Genomic DNA, 26,633 nt, shown 5'->3' with positions numbered 1-26,633 from the left:
GAGAGTAATACAAATGTTTCAAGGGTACTAGGAGGGGAAGGTCCACCCTCCAAGGCAAGATACAGGCCGTATTCTTATCTTGGGTCAATACTTCTGCTTGTACCGGATTATGCGCTGGCCGCCGATACCATACCCTCTGGCCAGATATCTGTGGCTGTATAACTATATCTGGCACTAGAGGAGGAGTCTTAATTTGCCATAAGGACATGATAGGTGTCCCTTTAGCAATGAAGATCGGAGTATTGACCACAATGTGAGTAGGCCATGTACCTATCACAGAGGGGGTTACTGAACCTTCCACCTCCAATAATCTCCCCCAAGGTGCAAGTAGGCCACACCACTTGAGTCCTACCTGTACCTTCCAGGGCCAATTTATCTTATGGATTCCTGGTTCTAGATTCTCAGGGGCAGGGAGCAGAAGATTATTTTCATTACCAACCTGCGGTTTTACCTGATTATCAGTACCCGTAATTTGGATCCTAAGAGGGGAGGCCCATATAGTCTGCATCATTTTTAGGGCACTGGGTCTGCCATCTCGAGGTCTTTCATTCAGGTCCCGCAGGGTTTTGTATAGTCTTTTTGTCCACCCCTGCAGGGTCTGGGAGTCTGTCTTCAGGGCAGTCTTGAGGATACCATTGTAACATTCAATAATGCCTGCCCCTGTTGGATTATATGGTAGGTAGAATCACCATTCAATGTTGTTTTCTTCTGCCCAGCGCTGTATCATTGCAAATGAGTCCCTTGGTCACTCTTGATAACTTGAGGTGTCCCATAGGTAGACATCAATTTAGTAAGTGCCTTGATGATATACGCCTGATTTGCTTTTGGCACTGGATAGGCTTGCAGCAGTCCACATACGGTGTTGACGCAGGTCAGGGCATATCTCACCCCCTCAGATCGAGGGAGGGCCCCAATGTAATCATCCTGCCATCTTTGAAGAGGACTGTATCCTCTAGCAATGTGCGATGTTGTTTCAGGCAACAGTATTGGTCTCATCTTTGAGCAAGCGTTGCAATCCTGACATGCTTGGACGATATCAGATAGTTGTACAGGCAGCCCCCATGCTTTAGTGGCTGCCCACATTATCTTTTGTCCAGCATGTCGTAGTTTCTGATGTAACCAATGGGCAATATTTTCGGATTGTGAGTTCTCAATCAATTGGATTCGGGCCAGTGTGTCAGCTTCATCGTTTCCTGGTGACTGCAGGGGTTGATGACCACAGACATGGTAGACACGTACTGTCCTGCGTTTGACTGCATTCCATATGTCTAACCACATGTCTTTACCCCAAATCGGTCGGGTGTGGATAGTCCATTCCTGAGTAGCCCACTGTGTAATCCAAGGAGTGAACCCCCAATACACAGCCCAACTACCTTTACAGATGTTCAGGACACTGTCACCAGGTTCTTATTTATAACCATCCACACAGCTCTCAATTCTGCCCATTGGCTGCTCTGACCATCCCCCTCATCAAACCAGATTGTCTCAGTAGAGGGATGGTATGCTATCGCTCACCACTTACTCAGGTTGCCTTTGCTCGATCCATCCGTATACCAGGCATCTTCAGGAATAGGATGTCTTCATTCATGAACAAGACTCTTCTCTGGTGGAGCAACCACTTTTCTTTTGGTTTTTGGTTCTTTTGGTGCACCACTGTGATATGTCACTGGCCCTAGGATTTTCTGTAGTTCTTCAAGTGGAGATGAAGACAGACTACTTCTCTGGCTCAGATAGGCGACCCATCGTGCTACCATTTGTGCTTGGGCCACCCCTGTCTTAGGAAGGTGGGTCAAATCCCTTACCCACCCCTGGACTGGTAATGTAGCTTTTACTATGACTTTTGCCGTCTGTGTTATTGGCTCTACTGCTTGCAACGCTGAATAGGCAGCCAATAACTGTTTCTCAATCATGCTATATCTTCACTCTGCTCCATGCCAAACCTGAGACCAGAATCCAGTGGGGGTTCGAACAGAACTCGGGCATTGCCACAGGCCCCAGCCAAAACCATCCTGGGTAACATGAACATCTAATTCGGCTGGGAGGGTAGGATCAAATATACCCAGTGCCTGAGCTTGTTTAACTGCCAGTTTTGCCTGTTGAAAAGCATCCTGTTCTACCTTCCCCCAATCCCATGATTGACCCCTTCTTAGTGAGTCTGTACGGTGGCCTCAATAGCTGCACCAAATGAGGTATAAAGGAGCGCCAATACTCCAATATACCTAGGAATTCTTGCAGCTGCTTAGATGTCATAGGGACTGGAAATGCCTGAACCTTATCTACTACCGCACTGGGTAGTACTTTGGTTTTCCCCGACCAAACTACTCCCAGGAATTTCACAGATAACCCTGGAACTTGCACCTTCTGCGGGTTTATAGCCCACCCTCTTTTCTGCAGGTAAGTTGTCAACAAATCTGCTGCTTGTCCTACCGCCTCTAATGAGTCGGATGTTAACAGGAGGTCGTCAATATAATGATATAAATTGACATTATCCAGCTTTTCCCAATTAGCCAGGTCATGCGCCACTAAGTTATGACAATAGGTGGGAGAATGCACATACCCTTGCAGTAGGACCTGGAAAGTCCACTGCCTGCCCTCCCATGTAAATGCAAACTGGTCTTGTGATTCTTCATTGACTGGAATACTGAAGAACACATTTGCTAAATCCAGGACACAGTGGTATGTTTTAATTTCTCTGCTTAGTGTGTCCATTAGGGAGGCAATATTGGGTACGGCCGCATGAATGGGCGGCGTGACCTTATTCAATTCTCTAATAATCTACTGTCATTCTCCATGTTCCATCTGGCTTTCATACTGGCCATATTGGGGAGTTGTATGGGCTATGTGCAGGCCTTATAATACCCACTCTCTCTAACTCCTGCACCGTTTTTGTTATTTCGTCCTGCCCACCCAGGAGTCTATATTGTTTTACATTAGTAATCCGGCCTGGCTTTGGCAGAGAAATAGGCTCATGTTTTGCATGGCCTCTCAGTATTGTTTGTATTGCTTGGATACTAATGCATCTCTGTCAGAGCCGGAACTCCCCCACCGTTGTGTGGAGAGCCAGGCCCCACAAGATGTCAGTCCCCAATATATACTCTGGAATTGGGGCAATGGATACCTTATACTCCCATGGTGGGAGGCGCCCAACTCCCAGTTTTACCCAGGTCTGGGTGACTAGAATGGTCTGTTTTTTTAGGATCTTGTTAATCATTCATTGTAATATAACTAATTTGGGTATTTGGTGAAAAAAACGATGGATTTTTCCCCGTTAATAAACTAAGCTAGCTTTCTAGCTTTTCAATTAGAGCCTTTAATAATTGATTTTCATGCTCAATATCATTTGATCTCATTTCAGCCTGATTTAAAGCGGTTAGTAAGGGCCAGGCTACTATAGACACAGCCATTTGTCTTTCTCTAGTAGTATGTCCTTATGTAATCCTTGAAAATATTCAGTTAAACAAAATGGGGACATGTTGTCCACCACCCATAAGGGACCCCATTGTTCAATAATGGAAAAATGGGGACCCCATGAATCCTGGGATTTGCCCAGGAAGGATTTTTCCTAAAGGAGTGGCCTTCTCCCCATTGAGCCAGCTAAACATATTCCACAAGAAAGACATCTCTTTTCCTGTGTCCACAGGCTCTTGGCTGGCTCGCCAAATATAAAGGTGGCTAATATGAAGATGTTAACCAAGATGGTAATAAATAGTCAAAGGTTATTAGTAAAGAAAACTCACCAATGTCAATGCCATGACCAGATAGCTGAGGCAGTCTCCACTAGGGAGCAGTCTCCAAGAGACACTGCCTCAGTGGTGGCCAGCCCTTAAATGAGGTCTCAGAGGAGGTGGAGTCGAAGTCCACCCCTCCCGGGAGCACAGCTAGATTACTATCACCTGTGCTCCTGCAGCTGACCCAACACTTGCCTCAGCTAATTAATCAGAGGTTCAAGCTGTGATTTCCCATACACAGGCATATAGTAAGAAGGGGTGACTAAGTGTTCCAGACTGCTGGAAGCTGTGACAGTGTTCACATTGAGGGGGAATACACTGAAACAGCCAGGAAAGAAGGATGAGTGTGTGTCCAAGTAGCTACCCTTCAAAGAAGGTGAACCAGCAGAAGAAAGAAATTTGATGCATCAAAAGGTGTTTGAAGGATCCCCCTTCGAATGGGCCATTTATGAAGCCAGATCAGGAGCCCCAGAGGGCTGGTAGAGTGGAAGAAAGGAAGTGTGTGCTGGCAGTCCAAATGAACAGATTCCCTCCTGCTTTTTCTTTGTTTTTTGATTCCCTCTTGTTGCATTATACTATACTCAGCCAAACTGAAAATAGCTAAGCTGAATGTTTGAATGTCCAGTGGAATCATTCCTAGTGCTGACGTATGATTGGTATTATCTTTATATGTTCTTGCACAGAGCTGCTTCTGTGGTTTATCTGTTTGGAGCTGACAAAAAGAGAGGTGGTTCCGTCTCAAATTGCTGTAGCTTCACTCAACAGCTTTTACATTCAAAACTCCAAGAAGCAGTTGTGGAACATAAAATTGTGGTAAACATCCTGCTTAGCAAACTGTGGAGGAGGAAGTGTGTTTTTAATTATTGAAATATTTTATCAAGTGTGAGCCAGATTAAGCAGCAGCACAAGATTTCTTGTTTGATTCAAGTGTATACTCAGTTTTCTGAATGTGCCAGCATAGTGCATGCCAAAGTAGAGCAACTCTTTGCTTTGACACAGGTTTTGTGATATGCTATGCCTGTGTGCCGAGTGTCTGAGTTCAGACAAATTCCACTGGAACTTTTAATCTGAACACATGTAGGTAGTTTTCCTCCCTATCTTGCAAGTAGTGGCTTAAAAGAAAGGGATTTTTCAAGGAGAAATCACTCCCAACTAGTAAATGTTTCAGGCTGTTTAATCTGGTCTGCTCCCATCTACTTCCATCACTTTCGGTTTCATCATAGTATCATAGTCTCGTGCGGGTTGGAAGGGACCTTAGAGATCATTGAGTCCAACCCTCTGGATTTGAGCCCCCTGTGTAGCAGAGCGGGGCTTCTACCACTTGCGCCACAGGGGATTCGAACCTGGGCCCTGGTGTTGCAAAGTGGCGTCCTTAACCACTGTGCCACCGGGGCACACTTTCGTTTCTCTCTTGTATATCAGAAAGACACTGCTTATGCAACTAGTGTGAATCTGTAATATATGAGTAATATTCTGTGAAGCTTATTTCCACCATTGCTGCTAAAGACAAAATAGGCCCTAGTTCTAACCTTTATTTTCTTGTTCCAGCTGGATGTCACTGACTGGATCAAGAGTTAGGCTTTTGATAGATTGATTTGATGAGTGTACATCGATTCACACTTCATACTGAAGCTTCTAGATTACAGAAGAAGTCAAACTAGAGAATAATAATTGCAAACGTTAAAATAAAATGAATAAATAAAAAACACATTTAGGAAACAAAAAAGTCAATCTTGAAAGATAAGCATCACTGGAAGTTGGTTATCTGGCAGTCATCTACAATTCAGGACTCCCTTTAACACTTGATTTGAATAAAACCTTATGTACCAGGCTAAGGACTGGCTATATGTAAATCCCAAGAGTTGTGTGTGCTGTAGGTTTCATAGACATTTAAGTGGAGGTACAAAGCTGAGCACTTGGTAAGTATATTGAAGTTGCTTGCTTTTGATGAACTTTGGATGAGCTGAATTGTCAAGAATACTTCTGACTTGTATTTTAGTCTCTGAAGGACAGTCAGCTTACTGAATCTGGCACTGAGTTATATGGCCTGCACCTTTGACTCTCTGAATTATTTTCTCCATGCATCAGTAAAAATCAGTCAAGATATGAATGGCATTTACTGAAAAGCTTGCAAAGCACACATCCAAACTAAAATAAAACTGCCATGCTAAGCGTGCATTTTCAGCCATTAAACCTCCTTTTTGCAGAATTTTACTGTGCAAACAATTGCATATAATTTTGGAGGTAGTACAACTTTGTTCTGTCTTTCTGAGGGGATGGAACATTTCGAAAAATGTTTTTGTATGCTTTTAAACAGTGTATCTATCTGCTGTTCTAGGAAACAACATTCCATTTTAGTTTCTGAATCCCATTCTTTAATGTAGTAAGTCAGTATATGGAAGAAAAAGGTTGAAAGGAATAATCAATTTATTCTCTTAAGTTATGTCTACTGGTATGTGTAAAAGTAAGGTGGAAAAATGTCACCTTGTGTATTTAATTTCAGGAATACCTTTTAGGGTTGTCTTTGTCTCATAAAGCAGTAACTCCTTGATTTTTAACCTTGTTGATGTTTAACCTGTTGAGTGTTGTGGTCAGATGGTCCTTGTACTTTCATAGTGAACTGCAACAGCACATCCTATTTCTGTTAGTAACTATTCATGTGCTAATGCTGTGTGCTGCCTTTTGCATTTTTCTTGACAATAGCGTGTTCTACTTTAGCCTAAATCCCTACAGCTATGATGAAAGCTGTCTCAGCAGCAGTGAAGACCACATCCCACTGGCTGCTTTGCCCTTGCTGGCTGTTTCATCCCCTCAGTACCAGGACGCAGTTGCCATGGTGATCAGTAGAGCAAACCAAGTTTACAATGACTTTCTCAAATCTGCAGATGGAGTTGGCTTTAACGGGCAGGTAGGGCTATTATTCTCTTACATAAAATAAAAATTCCTTCGGAGCAAGTCTGTTTCTTGTTAAGCTGTTTCTGATTTGCATTCATGGTTTTCAGTTATGAGTGTGAGGGAACAGTACTGTACATTAGATGCGTGAACATTAGCTTGGGATTACCTAAACAAAATGCCCTCTCAGTAATCTGCATGAGGAAGACCCTTCTGGAATCCTGTGCCGAATCTAACCTCAATTTATTCAGTTGGTGGAAAATACTATACCTTCTCCCACAAGCCTTTTGACACCTTAACTCTTAGTAATTATTGCTGTGAACTCTAATAGTATACAGGAGCCTTAATTGTGCATTAAAATTGTATTATACTAAGCAGTGGACGAGTCTGTCAGTCCAAAACAACCGCTAATCTATGTTTCTGTGTTTGTTACACACCTTCCATAGCTGAAGAGTTGGGTCATCAGCACATCCCTGACAGCAAAAAGAATCCAAAATTTACCTGTTACTTCTTTTTTGCCTACATCAAAGTAGTAATAAAGCATTTGATGGCATAGAAACTCAGAAGATAAACACTCAGTTGCTGACTCTTTTGCAGATAGATTTCTCATGTAGCTTTGGGATACTCTAATTTTTCCGGTATGGTTCACTCTTCAGGGAAGTCACCTATTGAATTCTTCCAGCTGACATGCGTCACAGTTATTATTATTCCTGCTTCTCCATCTCTAGACTAGAAAAAATAGTACTTTCCTACTTTAGAATAAATATGTTACTGCTACTCTGTGTAAGTTATTGATGTTATTTTGATAGGGCCCTTTAGATACCTGAAAACATTCATTTCCCTAAAGTACAGTGACTTTCTGTCTACACGACAGGGGGGAAAACAGATTGTATTTGGAGTGCAGCATGATTTTTGAAGGAAAAACATGTCTAATTACACTTCTTATTTTCCACAGCTAAAATAAAACTACACTGTGGCATATCAGTATTTTTAGATTAAGCTTTGATTTAAGCCATTCATAATATCCAAAGTAAACTGTTCTTGCTCAAAACATGCAAACAAACAATCTGCTGTGATAGAACTTTATAAAAGTTAGTCTTATGTGAAAAAGAATTATAGCAGTTATGGAAATAATTGTGAAAGCAGTTCTCTCAGTTAAAAATTAAATTTTATGGTCAACAACAACAAATATCTCTGGTGATTATTGCAAACTCTGCATTAATATTACATGTGCAGAAGTCTGCATGAGCTTTTACCATCATCAGGTACCAGTATTGTTTGAATGCAGACTTGCTTTGGTCCTCAGATATAAATTTCAGATTTACCACTAAGTCATGTACTGGTGCATCACCTGACCTTACCCTGTGTGTCTCCTTTATATTTTTATCTGTTCTGTCAGTTTGTGTGGAACATTCAGCAGATCAGAATCTGTCTTTTTGATTTTCTGCAGCATGTAGATCAACTTAACTCTGTTAAGTTAATGCCAGGGATAGTAAGGATTATAATTGGAATGGTAGATTTACAGAAATACCATTAATTCCTCAAAAATGAGTTGCTAATTTTATTAAAGTTATCAGTGTCTTATCTATAAGACAGATTCTTCAGTGATATGGAGTTTTTGAGCTGGAATCTGACTGTAAGTAGCTGGAAGAATTCTGTGGTACATTTACAACAATTCTATGATTGTCAAAACAGTCCCTGGGACAGATATTTGTGGCATAGGACATATGTCTGTAAATAAGAGGAAATGGGAAAAAGTGACTACAACTTTTAACTGCAGTAGGAATCAAGATATTAAAAAATATATATAACAAGGGTTTAAAATGAGTTGGGTATGTTTCTGCAGTTCTGTAATGGTTTTTGTTTCTTGTAAAATACTTGCTACATCTCAATAAGTGTATTTTATATTCCCTCAGGTATGTCTCGTTGGTGACTGCATTGGAGGCATTTTGGGGTTTGATGCCATCTGCTGTAATACTAGAACTGATGAGAGTCAGAACAGTAGCAGGAGAGGAAGCGTCAGCAGCACCCAGGTGAAGAGAAAAAAAATCTACTCAGCTGAAATTCATACCCTATATGTAGATTCATTCCCTAAAGGGGAAATAAGTTCATGTCCATATTAAACCAGAAAAAACTGAAGGAATTGGTAACTTAAAATGATGGCACAGGATTTTGCTCATATCTCAAAAAATTGCTGTCTGAAAATTGTCTGCATCTTCAGTTTTACGATACCTAGAAATCAGTGGCGAAGGCTTTATTAGTAAATCTTTAAAGTAGTGTCTTCTGTTACATCTCTAACTGTAGATGTAAATGTATCCTCCCAGTAATCTCAGACTGCTGTTTCTGCCATTTTTTATTTTTTATTTTCAGACACTATGGGATCTGTTATTCTGCTGCTTAGGGGTAGTCTAACATTAAGATACGCTCATAAATAAGGTCTGCTGACTGGTGAGAGATGTGCCTACTTTCTGGTGAAGAATGCAAGTCACCTGAGGTTGGGTAAACAGGCCAGTGAGAATAACAAGGTCTCTAGATGGGTGCTACATTTGGAAATAAGGGAGGACTAATTCTCACTGTGATCTAGGAGTAGAATGTGGTAGTAAAAGCACTTTTTTTTTTTTTTTTTTTTTTTTTTTAAAGCATTACTGTCATATAAGCTACACTGTGTGTTCTCTACTTAAGAACAAAAACTTGAGTTCAACTACTTTTATGTACTTTAGACTTAAGTGGATATGGAATAGTGGTGTTAATACTGAATGAGATGCCTATAATCTATTATTTGATTGTTTTGTGACACTAGCTAAATTGTTTCATCTTTTGTCTCTTTAGCTACCTTTCTCATCAAAAATGGGATCAGTGATAGCAGCCTTCTCAGTTCAATCTGAGAGCAGTGTGATGGAATAGCATGTGGACAAGCAAAGAGAAACTGTTTAAATATTTCCAGGAGGAAAGTTATTCTCTGATACAAAAATGTCTGTAGATCTCAGAAGCCAGCCTTTGACAGCAGCAGCACTGAGGATAGTGTGTTGCAAGCAGCATAAAAGGAGAAACTGACCTCGTGAGTCCCTGCTACAGTGAGCCTGTAAAAGTGTTGCTGATTAATCTGATAATGGGGATCAGGATTTAGGAGGACAGGTTCTTTGACTGCACTGCTCTTGCTTATAGTTCCAGTTCTTGTACTTGCCTCTTTTTTTCGCAGTGCTGAAGAGCTTCCTTCCCAGTTTTCATCTAAATCTTTTCTCTCTTCTTCCATTTCACTTCTAGTGTAACTTCTATCTGAGAATAACTAAGCATTGCGTTTTAGAAGAGGAAGATGGTTCCCTCTTGCTGCAACAGCTAAAATGCACGTTATTTTGAAGCAGAAAACTTTTCAATAGAACAAACACAGAAAGTTGATTTTTACCACAAAGATAGATAATACATAAAACCCACCTGTGGGTGACTGATTCAGAGCCTAATTATTGATACCATTTCACTACAGATGAGTTTTTTATTGTGGCATTTCAGGGCACTGAGAGAGCTTGTATCAGTAGAAAAACAGATTTTTAATAGCTTGAAATGCACTAAATAGTCTTTGTACTGATCGCTTCAGTTTTTAAGTGGTTTACCAGAATTGTTTCTCACTCCCTGATAGGGCTAAAACAAGTGCTGAGTTGGCCTAGTTTCTTTCACAGCATACAAGAAAGAACATGTCGTGAAAGTGAACCTGGCTCAAGATAGTGACATGAAAATTTAGCTCCTACAAAAGATGTCCTGAGATTATCTTGCAATGCAAGAAAAGAATACACACTCTGCAAGGAGAACATATTTGAAACTTGGAGGACAAAGGTGAATTGTGGCCAGATTTCAGGGATGAAGACATTAACTTCCATGCTAAGCAGCCTTATCAGCTAATCCTGTGGTGGTACAAGGTAGTTTTTAAGTACAATGGAGAAATATGTGTCACTAGAAGAAGAATGGTTGGTGTTATATTACTATCAATTTCATACCTTTTCAACAGCCGGCATTTTTCCCGAGACCAACAGTAAACAAAGAGGTTGAAAACAAAATATTTGATTGTGTTCTTTTCACTTAATTTTTATTTATTTATTTGTTTGTTTGTTTGTTTATTTATTTATTTGCTCTGGCATCATCATGAACTCCCATTTTTCTCAGTCTGTTTTCAGCAGTACCTTTTTAAAAGTGATGAGAGCTGAGATGCTCTTATGTCTGCCACGTGGCTTTAGGAAAACGAGCCTTATAGTGTCCAGCGTTCTGATGAAACTCTGAAATTTGACAGCATTTGTATCATTTACAGAAGTTACCAGCATTGTATGTGCTTCACCCTTTTAATTCAGTGAGTTTATCGGAGAGTTTCATGGGTCTTTGTTCAGTTTCTATGAATTCCCTTTCAGCTGTATGTGAATTCACTTCACTTTGTGTGCCACTATGAATATTCTTATTAATAAATTTCTTAATGTTAAGAACAGTTGCCAAATTGACATTTTTGGAAAAAGGCTGCAGAATGTTTGTAGAATGCAAATTTCAAAGTTAAAATCATAAAAATGTATATATTCTTGTGGCACAGTTGCTTAGGTGAGCCTCATGAGGACTAATAAATACCTTCTGAGTACTAGGTCATTTTGAGGTTATCATGAAACATGAACAGATCAAGAAATGGTGTTCATGAGTGTTTCCAGGAATTAATCTGTCAAAAGCTTCTTTGCAGGAAACACTCTCAGGAATAATTTGATTATAAAATTTTGGACTTTTGCTGTACCTTTGTGTTTTACAGAATAGATAAAACAGATAATGGATAAGGGAAAAATTATTTTATAACAGAGCTTCATTGTAAGAGAGTAAACTGCAGGACAAATTAATCCATATAGAGTCAGTATCGCAGTTTGTTACAAACACAACCAAAGACAAAAAAAAAACAAAAACACATCCAAAACCACTGCCACCTGGCTTTCATGTGAAAGTTTGCATGGTAGGATTTTTGCTGTGTTACTATGGAATGCAGAAAAATTCCTATACACATAATAATGTTTTTTATTATATCACCATAGGAATAATTGCATACAAATGCCAGGATCCTAAACTAATTTTTTGCAAGGTTATTAGGATGCTAATGTTAGCTGTGTAGTATCATCCCATGAATTCTAATACTGCATCATGTGGGTTAGTACTATATAGGTGAAAGCACTACACAATTAGAAGGGTTTAACTGTATCTCTTTTCTTAATATGTCTTGCTCGTGTTCGTATGCTTTATTTTGCTTGATTTTTTAAATTTTTTTTCAAATAAATCATAATCAGTGTTAGCTGCAGAAGTGCTGGAGGAAATGAACAATAAATAGATCTCCAATTTGAGGGGCATGGGGTATGGCACCACTGGTCTTGCATTCCACAGAAACTCACATTCTTTAAAAATCAGGTCATGTATCCATGGAACATGATGAGTAATAGCAATAATGTTCTAATTTTGTACAGCCAGGTAAGACCCCTTTCTGATTGCCTTACAGTATTTATAGTTTTTCAGGAATGATGCATTCAACAAAAGATGAAGCCTTTGTGCTACTCCTTTTGCCCAGCAAACTCCTCCCACTCTTGCATGTCTTACTCTCCAGCTTTTAGGCCATACATCTTTCCCTTTCTTCTCCAGTGGAGAGGAAATCTAACCCTTTCAACCATTCTTTGGATAAAATGAGGTCAAATGTATGAATGCAGCCCTTTTGTATGAGTTCTGTTGAATTTTGAAGTCTGTCTAAATCTTCTTTTTGCTCTGTTCATTCTCTGAAGGATAATCCCCTTTTAACAGAGGACTGCAGTCTGGGTGGCAGAAAGCATCTGAGTAAAAGCAATATTGACATCTCAGAAATCATGGACGATGAGGAGCCAAGACAGCTGTTACCTAGGAAGCAGAGTGATTCATCCAGCTACAACTGTGATACTATAACACATCATCATGCTTTCCTGTCTTGGTAACTAGTGTGTGATGACTGAGTGAAAGAAATAGGCTTGGCACTTGATTCAGCTTGTCAGTGCTGTAGGGGCAGAATCATTTGTGTTGGTTCTGATGTGTTTCTAGAGGTTTGCTTAAAGTTCTTGCAAATATCCTCCAAAGAAAAGATATAGACTTAGTGGGTTTGGTATGAATTTACTCACAAGTTTTATATTTATTTTTTATTCAGCTGTGTGAGTTTTGAATATGCAAGACTAAATGCAAGTTTTGTTTCTTCAGAATAGCCCACAGAAGTCAAGGTGGATGAATGCTTTATAATTCTGACCTTGATATTTTTTTCTTTCTAAACACACCTTGGACTTCCCTTATAGGCTTTCCTTTATTCTCTACAGAGTAAGATGATTGTTTTTGATGTTCCATTGATGTGCAGCTCTCTTGAAAGCAAAACAACAACTAAAACAGCAAATGTCTTGCCTAGATGGAAGGAGTCTGGGGGCAAGATTAAACATAATTAACTTTTTTGTGTCCTAAGAAATATAACCATCTCTATGCATGTATAGTGTAGAAACTAAATAAGCATTTTAATCATTTACAAATTGAAAAGCTGTTTATAAAGCATCACTAATTTAGACTTCTACGTCATATCTCAGGGAATGCATTAAAGCAACCTGTTTTATGTACTTATGACTGTAACTTTTTGTCACTTGGATCATTGACAGATCCTCTAGTATTGACCAACCAAGTGGCTTCTGCCAGATTCTTCTCCTAGAGCTTAAATGTTCCACCACCCATTGCTTTCAACATAGTTTTCAACAACCCATTATATCGTTCAATTTTACCAGAAGCTGGTGCATGGTAGGGAATATGATAAATCCACTCAATGCCATGATCTTTGGCCCAAGTATTTATAAGAGAATTTTTGAAATGTGTCCCATTATCAGATTCAATTCTTTCTGGGGTGCCATGTCGCCACAGGACTTGTTTCTCAAGACCTAATATGGTGTTTCGAGCAGTTGCATGGGGTACTGCGTATGTTTCAAGCCACCCAGTGGTTGCCTCTACCATAGTGAGTACATAATCAACCTGCCACGCCTCCCCATATTTATACTTTTGCCATCGCCCTTCCTCCCAGAGAGGTTTCATCCTTCTGGCTTGTTTAATTATGGCACATGTTTCACAATCATGAATAACCTGCGCAATAGCGTCCATGGTTAAGTCCACCCCTCGGTCTCTGGCCCACTTATATGTTGCGTCTCTTCCTTGATGGCCTGAGGTCTCATGAGCCCATCGAGCTAGAAATAATTCACCCTTATTCTGCCAATCCAAGTCGATTTGAGCCACCTCAATTCTAGCAGCTTTATCTACCTGATGGTTGTTTTGTTGTTCTTCAGTAGCCCGACTTTTGGGCACATGTGCATCCACGTGACGCACCTTTACAACCATATTCTTTGTTCGGGCAGCAATGTCCTTCCATAGTTCAGTGGCCCAAACAGATTTTCCCCTCCGTTGCCAGTTATTTTGTTCCCACCGCTGTAACCACCCCCATAAGGCATTTGCCCGCATCCTCCACCAAAAATCTGTCACGGGTTACTTAGATTTACCTATGCCCGTGACAGGGGAAGCCACCCCGCGGGCCCCCCCCCCGGGGCCCGGAAAGGAGGGGGAAAAGGGGAGTGGGATAAAACAGTGACAATCTAAGGAGGAAAAACTTATTTTACTAAATATGATATCGAAATACAAGATAACACAATATAATATAATTAAGGCTAACAAATCGAACGAAACAGAGAGAGAGAGTCTCCGAAAACCGAGAGGCCTACTGTGAACTCTAGGCGACACAGCTGGAACGCTTCCCACTCTCCGAGAAGTTCGAGAGAAGAAGGAGGGCACTCCAGCCTGGGAACGAGATCATATAGAGTCCTGGTCCCGTGACTTATTGTTACTCCTGTTGTTCTCTGGGATATGTAGTCTTCTTCTGTGGACTGCACATTCAATAGAAGTATCCATACTTGACATGATGTTATAATGTGGAATACTGATAGCAAAATTACAAAATTACAAAACCATGACACTTTTTAATACTGTTGTCCTAATACAAGTTGAGAAGGCTCAAATTTGTATTGAAAGTTTCAGAATAAGCTTAAACACGTCTATACAGCTAACAGTAAGTAAAAGTAATTTTTCAATTTTTAGAGCTCTTGCATAACTTGCTGATAAGTATTTTAACAGTAGAAAGCTTGCATATGTTAAAGGTAATAGATTTAATATCCACACTGGAAATCATTATAAGTGGCTGCTATGCTGTAATTATCTTTCTGCAGTTTAAGGCATATTTCTTGAATCTAGACATGGGTGCTAGAACTTTTTAAGCTACCTGCTTGGGGAATGCATTTCTTCTCTGGATTCATTAAGGTTAAATCAGTGTATTTTCTTTGCTCAGCATCCACTCAAGTGTGTTGAAAGGTGACGCAGACTTTCTTCCTGTGAATTCCAGTCTCTCAGATGTAAACCTGGGCCGGTTTGATTTTGAGGTGTCTGATTTCTTCCTCTTTGGATCACCGCTTGGTTTGGTGCTGGCCATGAGGAGTACTGTTCTTCCGGGCCTGGATGGTATGCTCTTTCTAATGTTAGAATGCAGGATGCTTATTGACTTTGTAAATAAAGAGGTTATTTTAAAAGCAGGTAAATAAAGGAGTCTGATGGAAGTCTGGGGAATGAGTTAGGAAATTCCTTCTTCTAAAAGATGGGAATGTCAGTGCAAGCTAGTACTGAGGCATGAGATGATGAGGTTTTATTCCAGCAACGTCACTGCTCACCTGTTCACAGTAGCGTGTCATTTTTCCTGCTGCTGATCATATATTCCTCACCATGTTACGTGGAAGTTTTTGCCTCACCAAGGAGTAGTCCTTGAAAATGATACCAAAAATAGCATCTGTGGTTGGACTTGCATTTCATCTTGTTCATTTCTGGTCTCATGACTAAACTTGGTCCCCAGATATGTTGGCTGTAAGCTGTTTTTAACAACACAGTTGTTTTTGCAAGAGAGTTTGCTCAGAAGTTTTATATTTTGTGTGCAGCCTGATTACATTCTCTTGAATACTGTGCTGCGTGTGAAAATGTTTGTATGTTCGAAAGTTATTGTTGGCTGTATATAAACATGTCCTTTAAAAGTAAGTTTGGAATCTGCTTTCCTGAAATTTTATATTGTGTACTAGGATCACTGAAAGATTGGGAACTCTGTCTGGTTTTCTTGTCTGCTGCATGCCTGCATCTCAGGTTATGATGTCTCTGTAAACTTTTTTTGCAATGAGGTGTTACTCACAGAGGTAATTGTAGATTATTTTCTTAAATTTATATTGGCTAGATGTGTGCTAGTTTGGATTGCAGGAGAATATATTAATCACATTTATGCATAGGCTCCTGGAAAATCTTAAACTGGCAATACCAAACTCTTTTTCTCTTTCATTCTCATTGAAGTTTGTCAGTTTCGGCCAGCCTGCAACCAAGTGTACAGTTTCTTTCACTCTGCTGACCCATCTGCCTGCAGACTTGAACCATTGTTGGAGAAAAAATTTCATCTCCTGCCTCCATTCGGTGTCCCACGATACCAGAGATACCCACTGGGGGATGGAAGATCGCATCAGTTAGGTATAGTACTTATTTTCATAGCTCTGTTTATTTAATGTTCTCTTGACGCTTTCCTCCTTACACAGCTTAAGAGGATTTGAACTACAAATATGCTAGCATGATAAAAATAAGTAAGTTGGGACAGGATGGCACAAATATTTTTAGCAAGTATTGAAAGAAGACAACAGAGGAAGATTCATATATATGTATGTATGTGTGTGTGTAGTGTTTCTTTATTTTGTCTTGCTTTATTTTATTTCTGTAATCTGCAGGTGATGCTATTCAAAACTACAGTGCTCTGTTCCTTGAGAACAGCTCTTTGAACATACCTCACTCTCAAGAGAGTTCTGAATCTCCGAACACATCTCAGAAGCAAGAGAGAAGGTTGAGCTTGGCCAGCACAAACAGTGAAAATTCAGGGTCAGCAGAGAGCTTGTCATCAGCATGCCTCACCAGCAGTGAGTGAAGCTTGTTGCAATGTGCAAAAGCCATTCCCACTACATCATTTCTGTGGAAAAGTCTTATTAGGAAAACTAATTTTTTGGAAATTTGAGAACAAGAACAGCTTAAGTTGTTGTGTTTTTTAAATAACACAATTTAGATTGCTCTTCTGTTCATAGTAACATAGGTGAGGTAATAGAAATGAAATCCTTTATATAGACTGTTGCAGTAGGTGTTTATGTTAAGGTGTAAGTCGTAGTTACTAAGGGTTTCAGACAAACTTGAGTTTAGAGCCATGGTCCAAAAATGAAGAAAGATACATAGATCTAGGTGCCATAGATCATTGTATTCTTCTTTTATAGACTGTAATGTTTTAATAATGCTGTAGTCACTATTTGGGAAGTATTTACAATTCTTGCTGTATAATATGATCATAAAGTTAACCAGTCTTTCCCTGTACACTTTTTGTGGGCCAGAAAGCAAAGGGCATCGTGCTGTAGTAACCTCTGATTCCCAAAACTTGCAGAGCAATTTAGACAGCAGACCTTCAACAGATGGTGCAGTTGGTGAAAACAGAACATTTGTGTTAGATTGATGCTTTCAACAGGCTCTAAATGTCAGAATTAAAAAAATGGAAGGCTTCATTCTGTTATCTATTTTATACATTACAACAGCAGATTGATTAAGAAGACATATTTTAGAAATGTGATTTATTTATTTATTTATTTATTTTGTAGTTAATGCCAAGTGGTGGGGAACAAAGCGGATTGATTATGCCTTGTATTGTCCAGATGTCCTGACAGCATTTCCAACTGTGGCCCTGCCACATCTTTTCCATGCCAGCTACTGGGAATCAACAGACGTTGTGGCATTCATTTTAAGACAGGTTGTTGATCTTTCTCTCTCCACAATGAAAGAACTGTAACTTTGAGGGGATAAGGAAAAATGAGGAGACTGAAGTGTATAAGAAAAGACTTCATTACCAGTCTCTGTTGTAACTGTACTAGTATGTTTATGAGCATTGTGTGCACTGTCTCCTCAGAATTCATTTCTAAGGCGTGTGATGTCTCTCTTATTCCTATTGTCCCAGTTTTTAGATCGCAGCTGTCAGTGATGTGGAGATGATTCATGCTGTGACCTCTAGAGAAAGTGGTGAGGTTGAGAAATCTCACATGGATTGAAAGAAATTTAGTGATATTTCAGTGTGACCTGCAGTAAAAGTATCTCTCCAATAAGCCATGATGACCCTCCTATGGAATCCAGTTATAAACATTTTAATTTGGATTAACCCAGAAATCATTGTATCTTGTATCCAGTGAATGATAATACAGCTGAAGCCTGGAAAATGGTCAAGAGAGTAGAGCAGAAAACTGCACAGTCATATTTCTTGATTAAATCAGTTGGGACAATGTCAGTGTGCTTGCTGCTCTCCTTTTGGCTGGTCTCTGTGTATGTGCTCTGACATCTCCTACTCTTTGTGTGGGTGTAATGGCTTAAAATCTCTCATCTAGTGGCTCTAGTGAAATGGGAACTTGGTAGCTGAGTTTCCATCAGTTCAGAACTGCTGCTGAGTTGTACTGTGTAATTGTATAGGGTTCCCATTGTTATAGACCAGCCAGTGGGTGGAGTGTGCAGCAGAAGATCTGGCTGGTAACAGGAATACTTGCTGAGTTTTGATCAATATTTTAAGCTGATGAAATTCTAAGATTCCTTCAGCCTCTTACTGTCTTTTTAAAGCATCCCTTAGAATATCTAATTCCATCCAAAGTGCGTCATTGAGCAATGCTGTATTTTTAAAGCTAGTTTAAGTAAACGTTTATAATTAGTGCCACCATAATCAATGCAGTGCAAAAGCTGCTGAACAGTTTTTCATGACTCAGAACAGCCTCCTGAACAGGAAGTTTGTTTGGTGTTCATTCCCAACTAGAGAAGTTTCTGCTGGAAGTGGCAAGATGCAGATCCTTGTTCTTTCTCTTCAGGGCCTTAGATAATTGTACATAGATGTTTTTGTGCTTGTTTGCAGCTTTCTTAATACCTTTGTCATCTCTTCCTTTCTCTCAGGACACTTTCTGATTGTTTGTTTATACCTTAAATCCGTCAGAACATTTTTGCATCTCCCCTTTCATGTACCTTCCTAAGCATGCTTGTCTCTCTGTAAGCATTCCTGATTTATTTTTCCTGCATCTGTGTTAATCTGCAGTGTTATGTCTTATTGAGTCTTATATGTGCATTAAAGCTTTGAATTTTTTTAAAGCTTAAAATAGATGCGCATCCAAGCATTTTGGATCATGACTCTAAAGAAATAATGTGAGCTTGCAGCACTGCATAAGAGACTGGTTAATTCCAGCATGTGCTCCACATTCTGCCTTGCTGGATGTTAAAGTTAAGGCTGATGACTTGTGAACCTATACTTGCCCTCTGGTGAACGGAATTTATGTCAATTTATTAAAAACAACACTGACTTTTCAGGATTATTCTGATCAGTGGAAAGCCAATTAGCTTTGCTAAAACTGAGTGCAGCAAGATTTTGCTCAATGGACTTTGTAAGAAGCAGCTTTCAAAGGGATTTCAGGCCACCATTCCAGGGAGGGCACCAAAGGTAGAAACAGCTGCATGGAAAACTTCAGCATAGCCAACTGTTGAGCTTGATTCATTTTCTACTAGCTTTTGAAATGGACAGACTAAGCTATTTCTCATTCAAATTAAAGTAGTTTCGTTCTATCTGTAGTCTGATTATGGAACCAGAAGTCCCGTATCATTTAAATTTGTCAACTGGTTCTGATATCTGAGTTGAATATGCAAATTTGTTGGTGTGTGATATTTATAAGAAAATGTATTTTGTACAATATTATTGGGTTCTGCATGTCCACAAATTACAGTCCTGTTACCCTCGATGATGGCTAGATGTTACTAGCCATAAGCTAAATCCTGACCCTGTTGCCACTTGCAGTGGTGAGTAACATCCAAAAGATGATGAGAAACATTGGCTGACTGTCTGTTTAAGTACAGAAGATCAACACAGATGAACCTCTGTTCAGAATGCCGATAACAAGTACTTCTGTGGTCCTAAGCTGCCTTACAGACTTAGCAAAGAGGAAAGAGCATCACTATTTCTTGATATCATCCAGTATTTTCACCACTTTCTCTGTATTCGTGTGGGAAGGATTTTAATGTTAAAGAACACCTAAGCTGTGCTGAGGGTGGAAAAGCTGTTTAATACCTGAACTTACCCTTACAGATGGATAAGCTAGTTTTGCTCTGTTGTGCAGCATTTAATGTAACAATATGGCCTGTACCTCTTTCTGTTTTGCTTGTGCTGTTTGCTCTGCAATGTTACTCAGCTGGGTCAGCAGGATACTCCTTTCCTTGTCAAGTACAGGGCTCCCCAGGCAGCACAGCTTTTTAGAATGTTAATATCATTTCAGGTGATGAGATATGAAAATGTAAATTTCAAAGAAAATGATAGCCTGGATCCAGCAACACTGAGCCCATCCAATCCACGAGAAAAATGGCTACGCAAAAGGACACATGTCAAATTGAGAGTAAGTATAAATCTGAATATCCAGGTCAGCTATAGAAATTGGGTGAAATTAAGATCCTGATCTCCCAAAGCATGAATTTTACTTAACTGAAAACTACTGATACAGTCCAGAGTCAATCTAACAATTAGGAAAGAAGAGCAGTTTATTCTTGGTTTATCATTAGACATTTACATTTTTTTTTCCAAATGTGTTTAAATAACAGAAGGGCCTGTTAACAACATAGGTTGTTCTTGTTTTCTAATATGCTGGATGAATTTGTGACCCAAGAAAAAAATATTTTTTTTTTCTTCAGATTCTACAGACTTAAATAATACATGAAAAAAATCATGCAGTGTGAAATTTCTTTTGGAAGTCACAGAGATTCTGACTGTTCTTTTCCTGTAGCAAAACGACCCTACTAAGTTTCAGATGAATTGTTAACAAGTGTTGAGTAACACTGTGCTAGTATGCACTTCAGAACACAGCAGGGTGAAGCATGACCATCAGCAAAAGCTTGTGTCCAGTATGTGCTGAGATGTATACTCAGTTTGAAAGTATTATGAAGTTGCAGATATTCTTCCAGCACTGGCATCAGTTAAAGCATTCTTCTAGGAGATTTGCTTTTATACTTATGCTTTGATTTTGCAAAAAATTCCAGTTGCTAAAAATATGTGAAAGTACCTCACAGGATGAATGCCTTGCATGTGATAATTTCACACTATGGCACCACTTGTACTGAAGGATAATTGGCATTCCTTTAAGTGTTCTCACCCCATTAATGGGGTCCTGGCTCTTGCTGAAATAGCAGCCCAGTTTTGCTAGGTACACTAAGGTACGCTGAGACATTCCTCAAACATGATGGGACTGTTTATCACTGTTCTTAATGAGACAATAGCTTTACATAAAAACAAACACTTTCCATCTTTTGGTCTCATTTCAGAATGTGACTGCTAATCATCGAGCAAATGATGTAATTGCTGCAGAAGATGGTCCTCAGGTACTTGTTGGGCGCTTTATGTATGGGCCTCTGGACATGGTAGCTTTAACAGGTGAAAAGGTAAAGACTGAGTATTCTATTTCCTTGTTTTTCTGTCAACTGGCATGTAATACAGATAGTTGCTGAATGTAATGCACATGTGGTTAATAATACCAGAGAGAGCCTTACAATGAAGGGGAGTACATAGGAGAGCATCCCACCGTACTTGGATCAAAGGTTTTGGTAGATTACATTTTTTCTACCTGTAATCCTTTTTATATGATGCTGAACATCTCGTCTGGTTAATGAACAGTGTGCTATGCAGTGATTTCTGAACCTGTCATCTGTTTGCACCACCTACTGGAGTTGATTAACTTGAGCAAGGACAAAAAAGAATTTAATAGAAATTGGCAAGTCAGTAAAAGAAAAGTGTGTATCCTCCTTTCAAGGTAAGAGAATGGTATAAAGGAACTGGGATTCTAAAGGCTAGGTAGCTGTTGTTTCTCATATACATGAAAGAGTAGAGAGTAGTGTCTTGCTCCAATTTATAGGAGGGAGCAAACTTTGAGGCAGTAGTAAAAAGCATGGCCTCTCACAAGTAGTTGCAGAATTTCAGTGATGTAATGTAGCTGGAACACTGTGTGCTCTTAAAGCTGCCTGTGGTACCCAAGTTTAAAATTTCAAAGCCAAATAAATATTGAGTGAATTCATTTGGTCACATTCAGCGAGACTAAGAATTTTTGGCAGTGTTGCTGAGCTGTAGGTAAACCAAAAGCATGGAGGCTTCACTTTGCCTGTTCTGTGCAAAAACAATATACACACATAGATTTAAATGATCCTTTTTCTGCTTCTAGGTTCCTGCTAAATTCCTGAGCTCTATATTTTCTTAATAACTTCAGTGCTGAGTACTTTAATTAATCAAGGAAATAATGAGCTCTTGTACTGTGTGTTAGGAAGCATTTTCTAGTTGTGAGGACGCTCTGAGAAGTTTCTGAGTTTTGAGGTTCCTTGAAACTTACTTGCAACCTTTGGTTACAAAACACAAATGAAGGTGGTAATATGTTGAAGGCTTGGCATACCATGTTCCTAAAGTGGCAATAGTATTGTCCGCTCTCACACCAGGTGACTGTTGCTTGGTTTTGCAGGTTGATATCTTCGTAATGACTGAGCCATCTTCTGGTAGGTGGGTGTATTTTGACACAGAGATATCCAACAGCAGTGGCCGGATATCCTATAGCATACCCAAACAGAAGAGACTGAGAATTGGTGTATATCCCATCAAAATGGTGGTCAGGTAATTGCTCTCAAGTTGATACTACAGCTGATATGGGCTCTTGTGACCAGGAAGACATCGATGTGTAGGATTGAAGGGGGCATGGAGGAGAATTTTGGTCAGTTCTAGATTATGCATCAGACTTCTGTGTGGCCTTGGGCAAATGATTTAAGTTCTTTTTGCCTCAAGCCTCCAGTGACAATTCTGTTTATCTTTCCTTAATCTTTTTTCTGTATTATCAGCTTAGATTTGAAGCAGTGACTGTGTGCATTCTGGCTAGCTTAAAGGTGTTCAGTCCAGTGGGTTTTTATCCCTCATGCAACATAAATCCTCAACATAATTCAGTTTTGTGACATTCAAACTTGCAAAAGTAGGGAGACTGAATGACTGTAATCAGTCTTCTTGTGCTAAGAGTGTGTGACTTGGGTTATTTCAGAGCTTCTCCACTGGGGAAAATATTACTGAAGGGTATAGTTGTGTATTCTTCAATAAGAAGTTGAAATGAATTGTTGAAATGAACAGTAGAGCATGTACTGCCGCCTTCTCAGCCAGCTATTTGTATGTTGATGGCAGGCTGATAGTAGAAGTCATTTTAATTCTATACTTCAGAATTATATACTATAATTCTGTAAGAGTGTGTTTATTCTAAAACTGGGGGAAGAAAACAGCACTTGAAAGTAACTGTTCATTGAAATCAATTCTCCTGGCTTTCCAACACTTAAAAACAAACAAACAAACAAACAAAAACCCACAAACCAACACTGTGCCAAGTCAAGCATGACAAGTGAAAAGGTGTGAAACAAAATTTGTTGACACAGGTGCAGGATTAGGGTAAGCTGTGCTTTTAAAAATTCTATTCAATAAAATTCTAGTAGAGATAAGTTGATGTCTATAAGCTGGTGGATGCCAGTAAATGATGTGTGTCAGTTCTCCTGTTGTAATTTCTAATAATTTACGAGTAATTATATACTGCTGGGGAAAAAAATATAGCTAATTTCTGTGCAAAATGCATGTATGCCAATAGAGCATTAGTGTATTATCTGTGTGTATATATAGACAACATTCAAAGTTTAAGTTCTTCAGTGTTGTTTGTTCAATATAAATCATATATTTGTACGAATGTGATGTCTTATTAAAGTCAGCTTCCAAATTTCATGTTTGGAAAGTTATTTCCTAAAAGTGTAGCCTTTAATTTCCCCATAAAGAACTGAAAAGTCCTGTTTAACACAGACTGTTGAGGCTGCAGATCCAGGCAGATCTAGTATGAGTTCTTAACTAGAACATGCAGATAATATTCTCCTTCTAAAAAAACATGTATTGCTTTTTATCTGCAGAGGGGACCAGAGCAGTGCCACAAGCTACCTGACTGTGCTTCCCCGAGGAATGGAGTGTGTTGTGTTCAGCATTGATGGTTCATTTGCAGCAAGTGTTTCAATAATGGGAAGTGACCCCAAAGTCCGAGCTGGGGCCGTCGATGTGGTAAGGTGAGTATGGTTTGCATGCTTCAGTATGTAAATTTCTAGCTTCTCTGTTAGAACACAGTAGTAGGAAGAGGGTAGTAGTAGTAGGAAGTAGTAGGAAGTAGTAGGAAGAGAATAGATTTTTCTACTACATATACAGAAGTGTTTTGCAGATATGCTCCTGCATTTACTTGGACAATTGTTCATGGTTTTCTGAGGAATCTTAGAATGCTTTGGTTTGCTTTACAATTTGTATGTTAAGTTGCATAAAGAATGCTTCTTGAGAATATGATGTTAAAGTGAGCATAATGAATTTAAAATGATTTCATTTGTTACTGTGATTAGCAAAGAGTGTATTTTATGTTTGGTCAGCTTCAAATAAGGACATAGTTCTGCTTCTGAATGACACATTGCCATGAGTGCAAAAGCATTTTCTGGAGGAAAAGTTAAAAGGCTCTTAATTCAGTCTTGCAATTCTTGCAGTGCTGCAGTGGGCAAAGAAATACAGTGCTTGTTTTGGAGCTTGCATGGGAAAGGAGGGATGCTGAAATCACAGGGAATCTCATTATAAATTTCAAAGGTAGTAGAACTTGAGATATAGCTCAAGTTCATAGAATCATAGAATTGCCCAGGTTGGAAAAGTCAAGATCATCAATTCCAACCACAGCCTAACCATACTACCCTAACTCTAACAACTCACCACTAAATTATGTCCCTGAGTGTTGTAGAACGGCGGGAGAAAAGCAAATGACCACACCTGTCATTGACATATGATCAGCTAATCTTGTTTATTCCTTGGCTGCGTGTACCTTTATAATACAGATAATTAGCTCATACATATTGCAAAAGCGGAGCTCGTCATTGGTTCCCAATTACATACCATCCCCAAGTATCTTTGCAACTTGTTATCATCCTGAAAGTTACTCCCTTGCTGAGTTCACAAAACCATGGCTAGTTTCTCACCATCACAGGGCATCCTGTTGTTCTTGCTGTCCTTGCAGGTGGTATGGCTGCTTGCTTAACTGCACCGTGTTTACGACCCTTCTCAGCTAAGCTGAGAACTAGCTGTAAAAAACATTCTCTACACCTGAGCACCACATCCAAATGGATTTTAAACGTATTCAGGGATGGTGACTCAACCACCTCCCTGGGCAGCCCATTCTAGTGCACTTAACTACCCTTTCTGTAAAGACATTTTTCCTGATATCCAACCTAGTCCTCCCCTGTCAGCATCTTGAGGCCATTTGCCCTCATTCTGTCACCTGTAACCAGTAAGAAGAGACCAGCCTTGCTCTCATTGCAGTCACACTTCAGGTATTTGAAGAGAGCAGTAAGGTCTCCCCTCAGCCTCCTTTTCCACAGACCAAACAGCCCCAATTCCTTCAGTAACTCCTCATAGGGCATATTCTCCAAGCCCTTCACAAGCTTTGTTGCACTTCTTTGGACATGCTCTGGCATCTGAATGTCCTTTCTGTTTTGAGATGCCCCAAACTGAACACGGTACTCAAGGTGAGGACTCAGCAGTGCCAAGTCCAAGGGCAGGATGACTTCTCTTGTTCTGCTCACCACACCATTTCCTGATATAAGCCAGGATGCTGCTGGCATTCTTGGCCACCTGGGCACACTGCTGGCTCATATTCAGCTGACTGTCCGTCAGTACAGCAGGGTCCTGTTTTGTCAGACAGCTTTCCAGCCGCTCCTCCCCAAGCCTGCAGAGTTGCCTGAGGTAGCTGTGAATTTGTAGCTTTTAAGTTTTATGAGTCTCATGCTGTATGAGACTGGATTATTGCTTGCTTTCCTCCATCTCTCCCAAGATGTAGACTTTATTACATCATTTCTCAGTAGGTGCAGATGCTTAGGCATGTTGATTCACACCTGTTGGAAGATCTTGTCTGACTGGGTCTGTGTCAGGCAAATAAATACTGATGTGACCTGTAGGCATTAATTTTTTTTCTTAACCTATATGATTTATCTGTTGCTTGTGACAGACATTGGCAGGACCTAGGATATCTGATTATCTATATTACTGGCCGTCCAGATATGCAAAAACAGCGTGTGGTTTCATGGTTATCTCAACACAACTTCCCTCAAGGAATGATCTTCTTCTCTGATGGACTTGTTCATGACCCACTGCGACAAAAGACTATTTTTCTACGGAATCTCATGCAAGAGGTATGTACTAGAAACACATTGATATTTCTGAAACCTTTTACTAGAAACTGTCATTCATTGAAGTAAGATCTGTCTCTTCCTTTGGAGCAGTAAATCCTACTGCTCTTATATTTTTGCCATTCCTAATGTCATTTCTTACTTTTTAAAGAGCAAAGGTGGCTAATAAAACATCCAAGTGCACCTCCTGGCATGTAGTATTACAAATAAATAAACAACTTGTTCTTTCCTGTCTGCCTATTCATAATTTTGCTGTCATTCAGGAAGACAGGTTTAGCTGTGCGTACTTTACAAAAACGTTAACAGTGAGTTTATCTCCTGTTTCAGTGCAAAACAAGTTCCATCCCTGTAACGCATGCTGTTCAGTAGCCATATTACTCACTCTGCAAGTAATGTTTGTTTCAGTGCCACATCAAAATCTGTGCTGCATATGGTTCAACAAAGGATATTTCCGTTTACAATGTCTTGGCTCTGTCGCCATCCCAGATCTACATAGTTGGACGATCTACAAAGAAATACCAGGCACAGTGTCAAGTAAGTAACTCTTGCTACTTAACTAGGAAGTTTTCAGGGGAGCAGGGAAACGCGTCTGTGTGAATGTGT

The 26,633-nt window shown here is 39.6% G+C and overlaps 1 protein-coding gene across 26 annotated transcripts in view; it reads left to right on the top strand.

Annotated features, from left to right (window-relative positions):
- PITPNM3 (PITPNM family member 3) overlaps positions 1-26,633 on the top strand; it is a 63,248-nt gene that overhangs the window by 30,022 nt on the left and 6,593 nt on the right. For 18 of the 26 annotated variants that reach the window (XM_085521823.1, XM_085521830.1, XM_015881117.3 and 15 more), the window contains 13 exons: positions 6,447-6,636; positions 8,537-8,653; positions 12,401-12,582; positions 15,004-15,173; positions 16,041-16,211; positions 16,463-16,648; positions 17,369-17,517; positions 20,057-20,173; positions 21,093-21,209; positions 22,274-22,422; positions 23,736-23,885; positions 25,850-26,033; positions 26,436-26,564. In XM_085521823.1, coding sequence (XP_085377949.1) covers positions 6,447-6,636; positions 8,537-8,653; positions 12,401-12,582; positions 15,004-15,173; positions 16,041-16,211; positions 16,463-16,648; positions 17,369-17,517; positions 20,057-20,173; positions 21,093-21,209; positions 22,274-22,422; positions 23,736-23,885; positions 25,850-26,033; positions 26,436-26,564 — 2,011 coding nt within the window. Of the gene's footprint in view, positions 1-6,446; positions 6,637-8,536; positions 8,654-9,559; positions 9,679-12,400; positions 12,583-15,003; positions 15,174-16,040; positions 16,212-16,462; positions 16,649-17,368; positions 17,518-20,056; positions 20,174-21,092; positions 21,210-22,273; positions 22,423-23,735; positions 23,886-25,849; positions 26,034-26,435; positions 26,565-26,633 lie in introns of those variants that run through there. The other 8 variants (XM_085521832.1, XM_085521822.1, XM_085521833.1 and 5 more) reach the window with 4 other exon arrangements.

This window comes from Coturnix japonica, chromosome 22 (genome assembly GCF_054131305.1).
Source record: "Coturnix japonica strain WE chromosome 22, WE-NBRP24, whole genome shotgun sequence".
NCBI classification, from domain to species: domain Eukaryota; kingdom Metazoa; phylum Chordata; class Aves; order Galliformes; family Phasianidae; genus Coturnix; species Coturnix japonica.
This window is presented reverse-complemented; position numbering and strand designations above follow the sequence as displayed.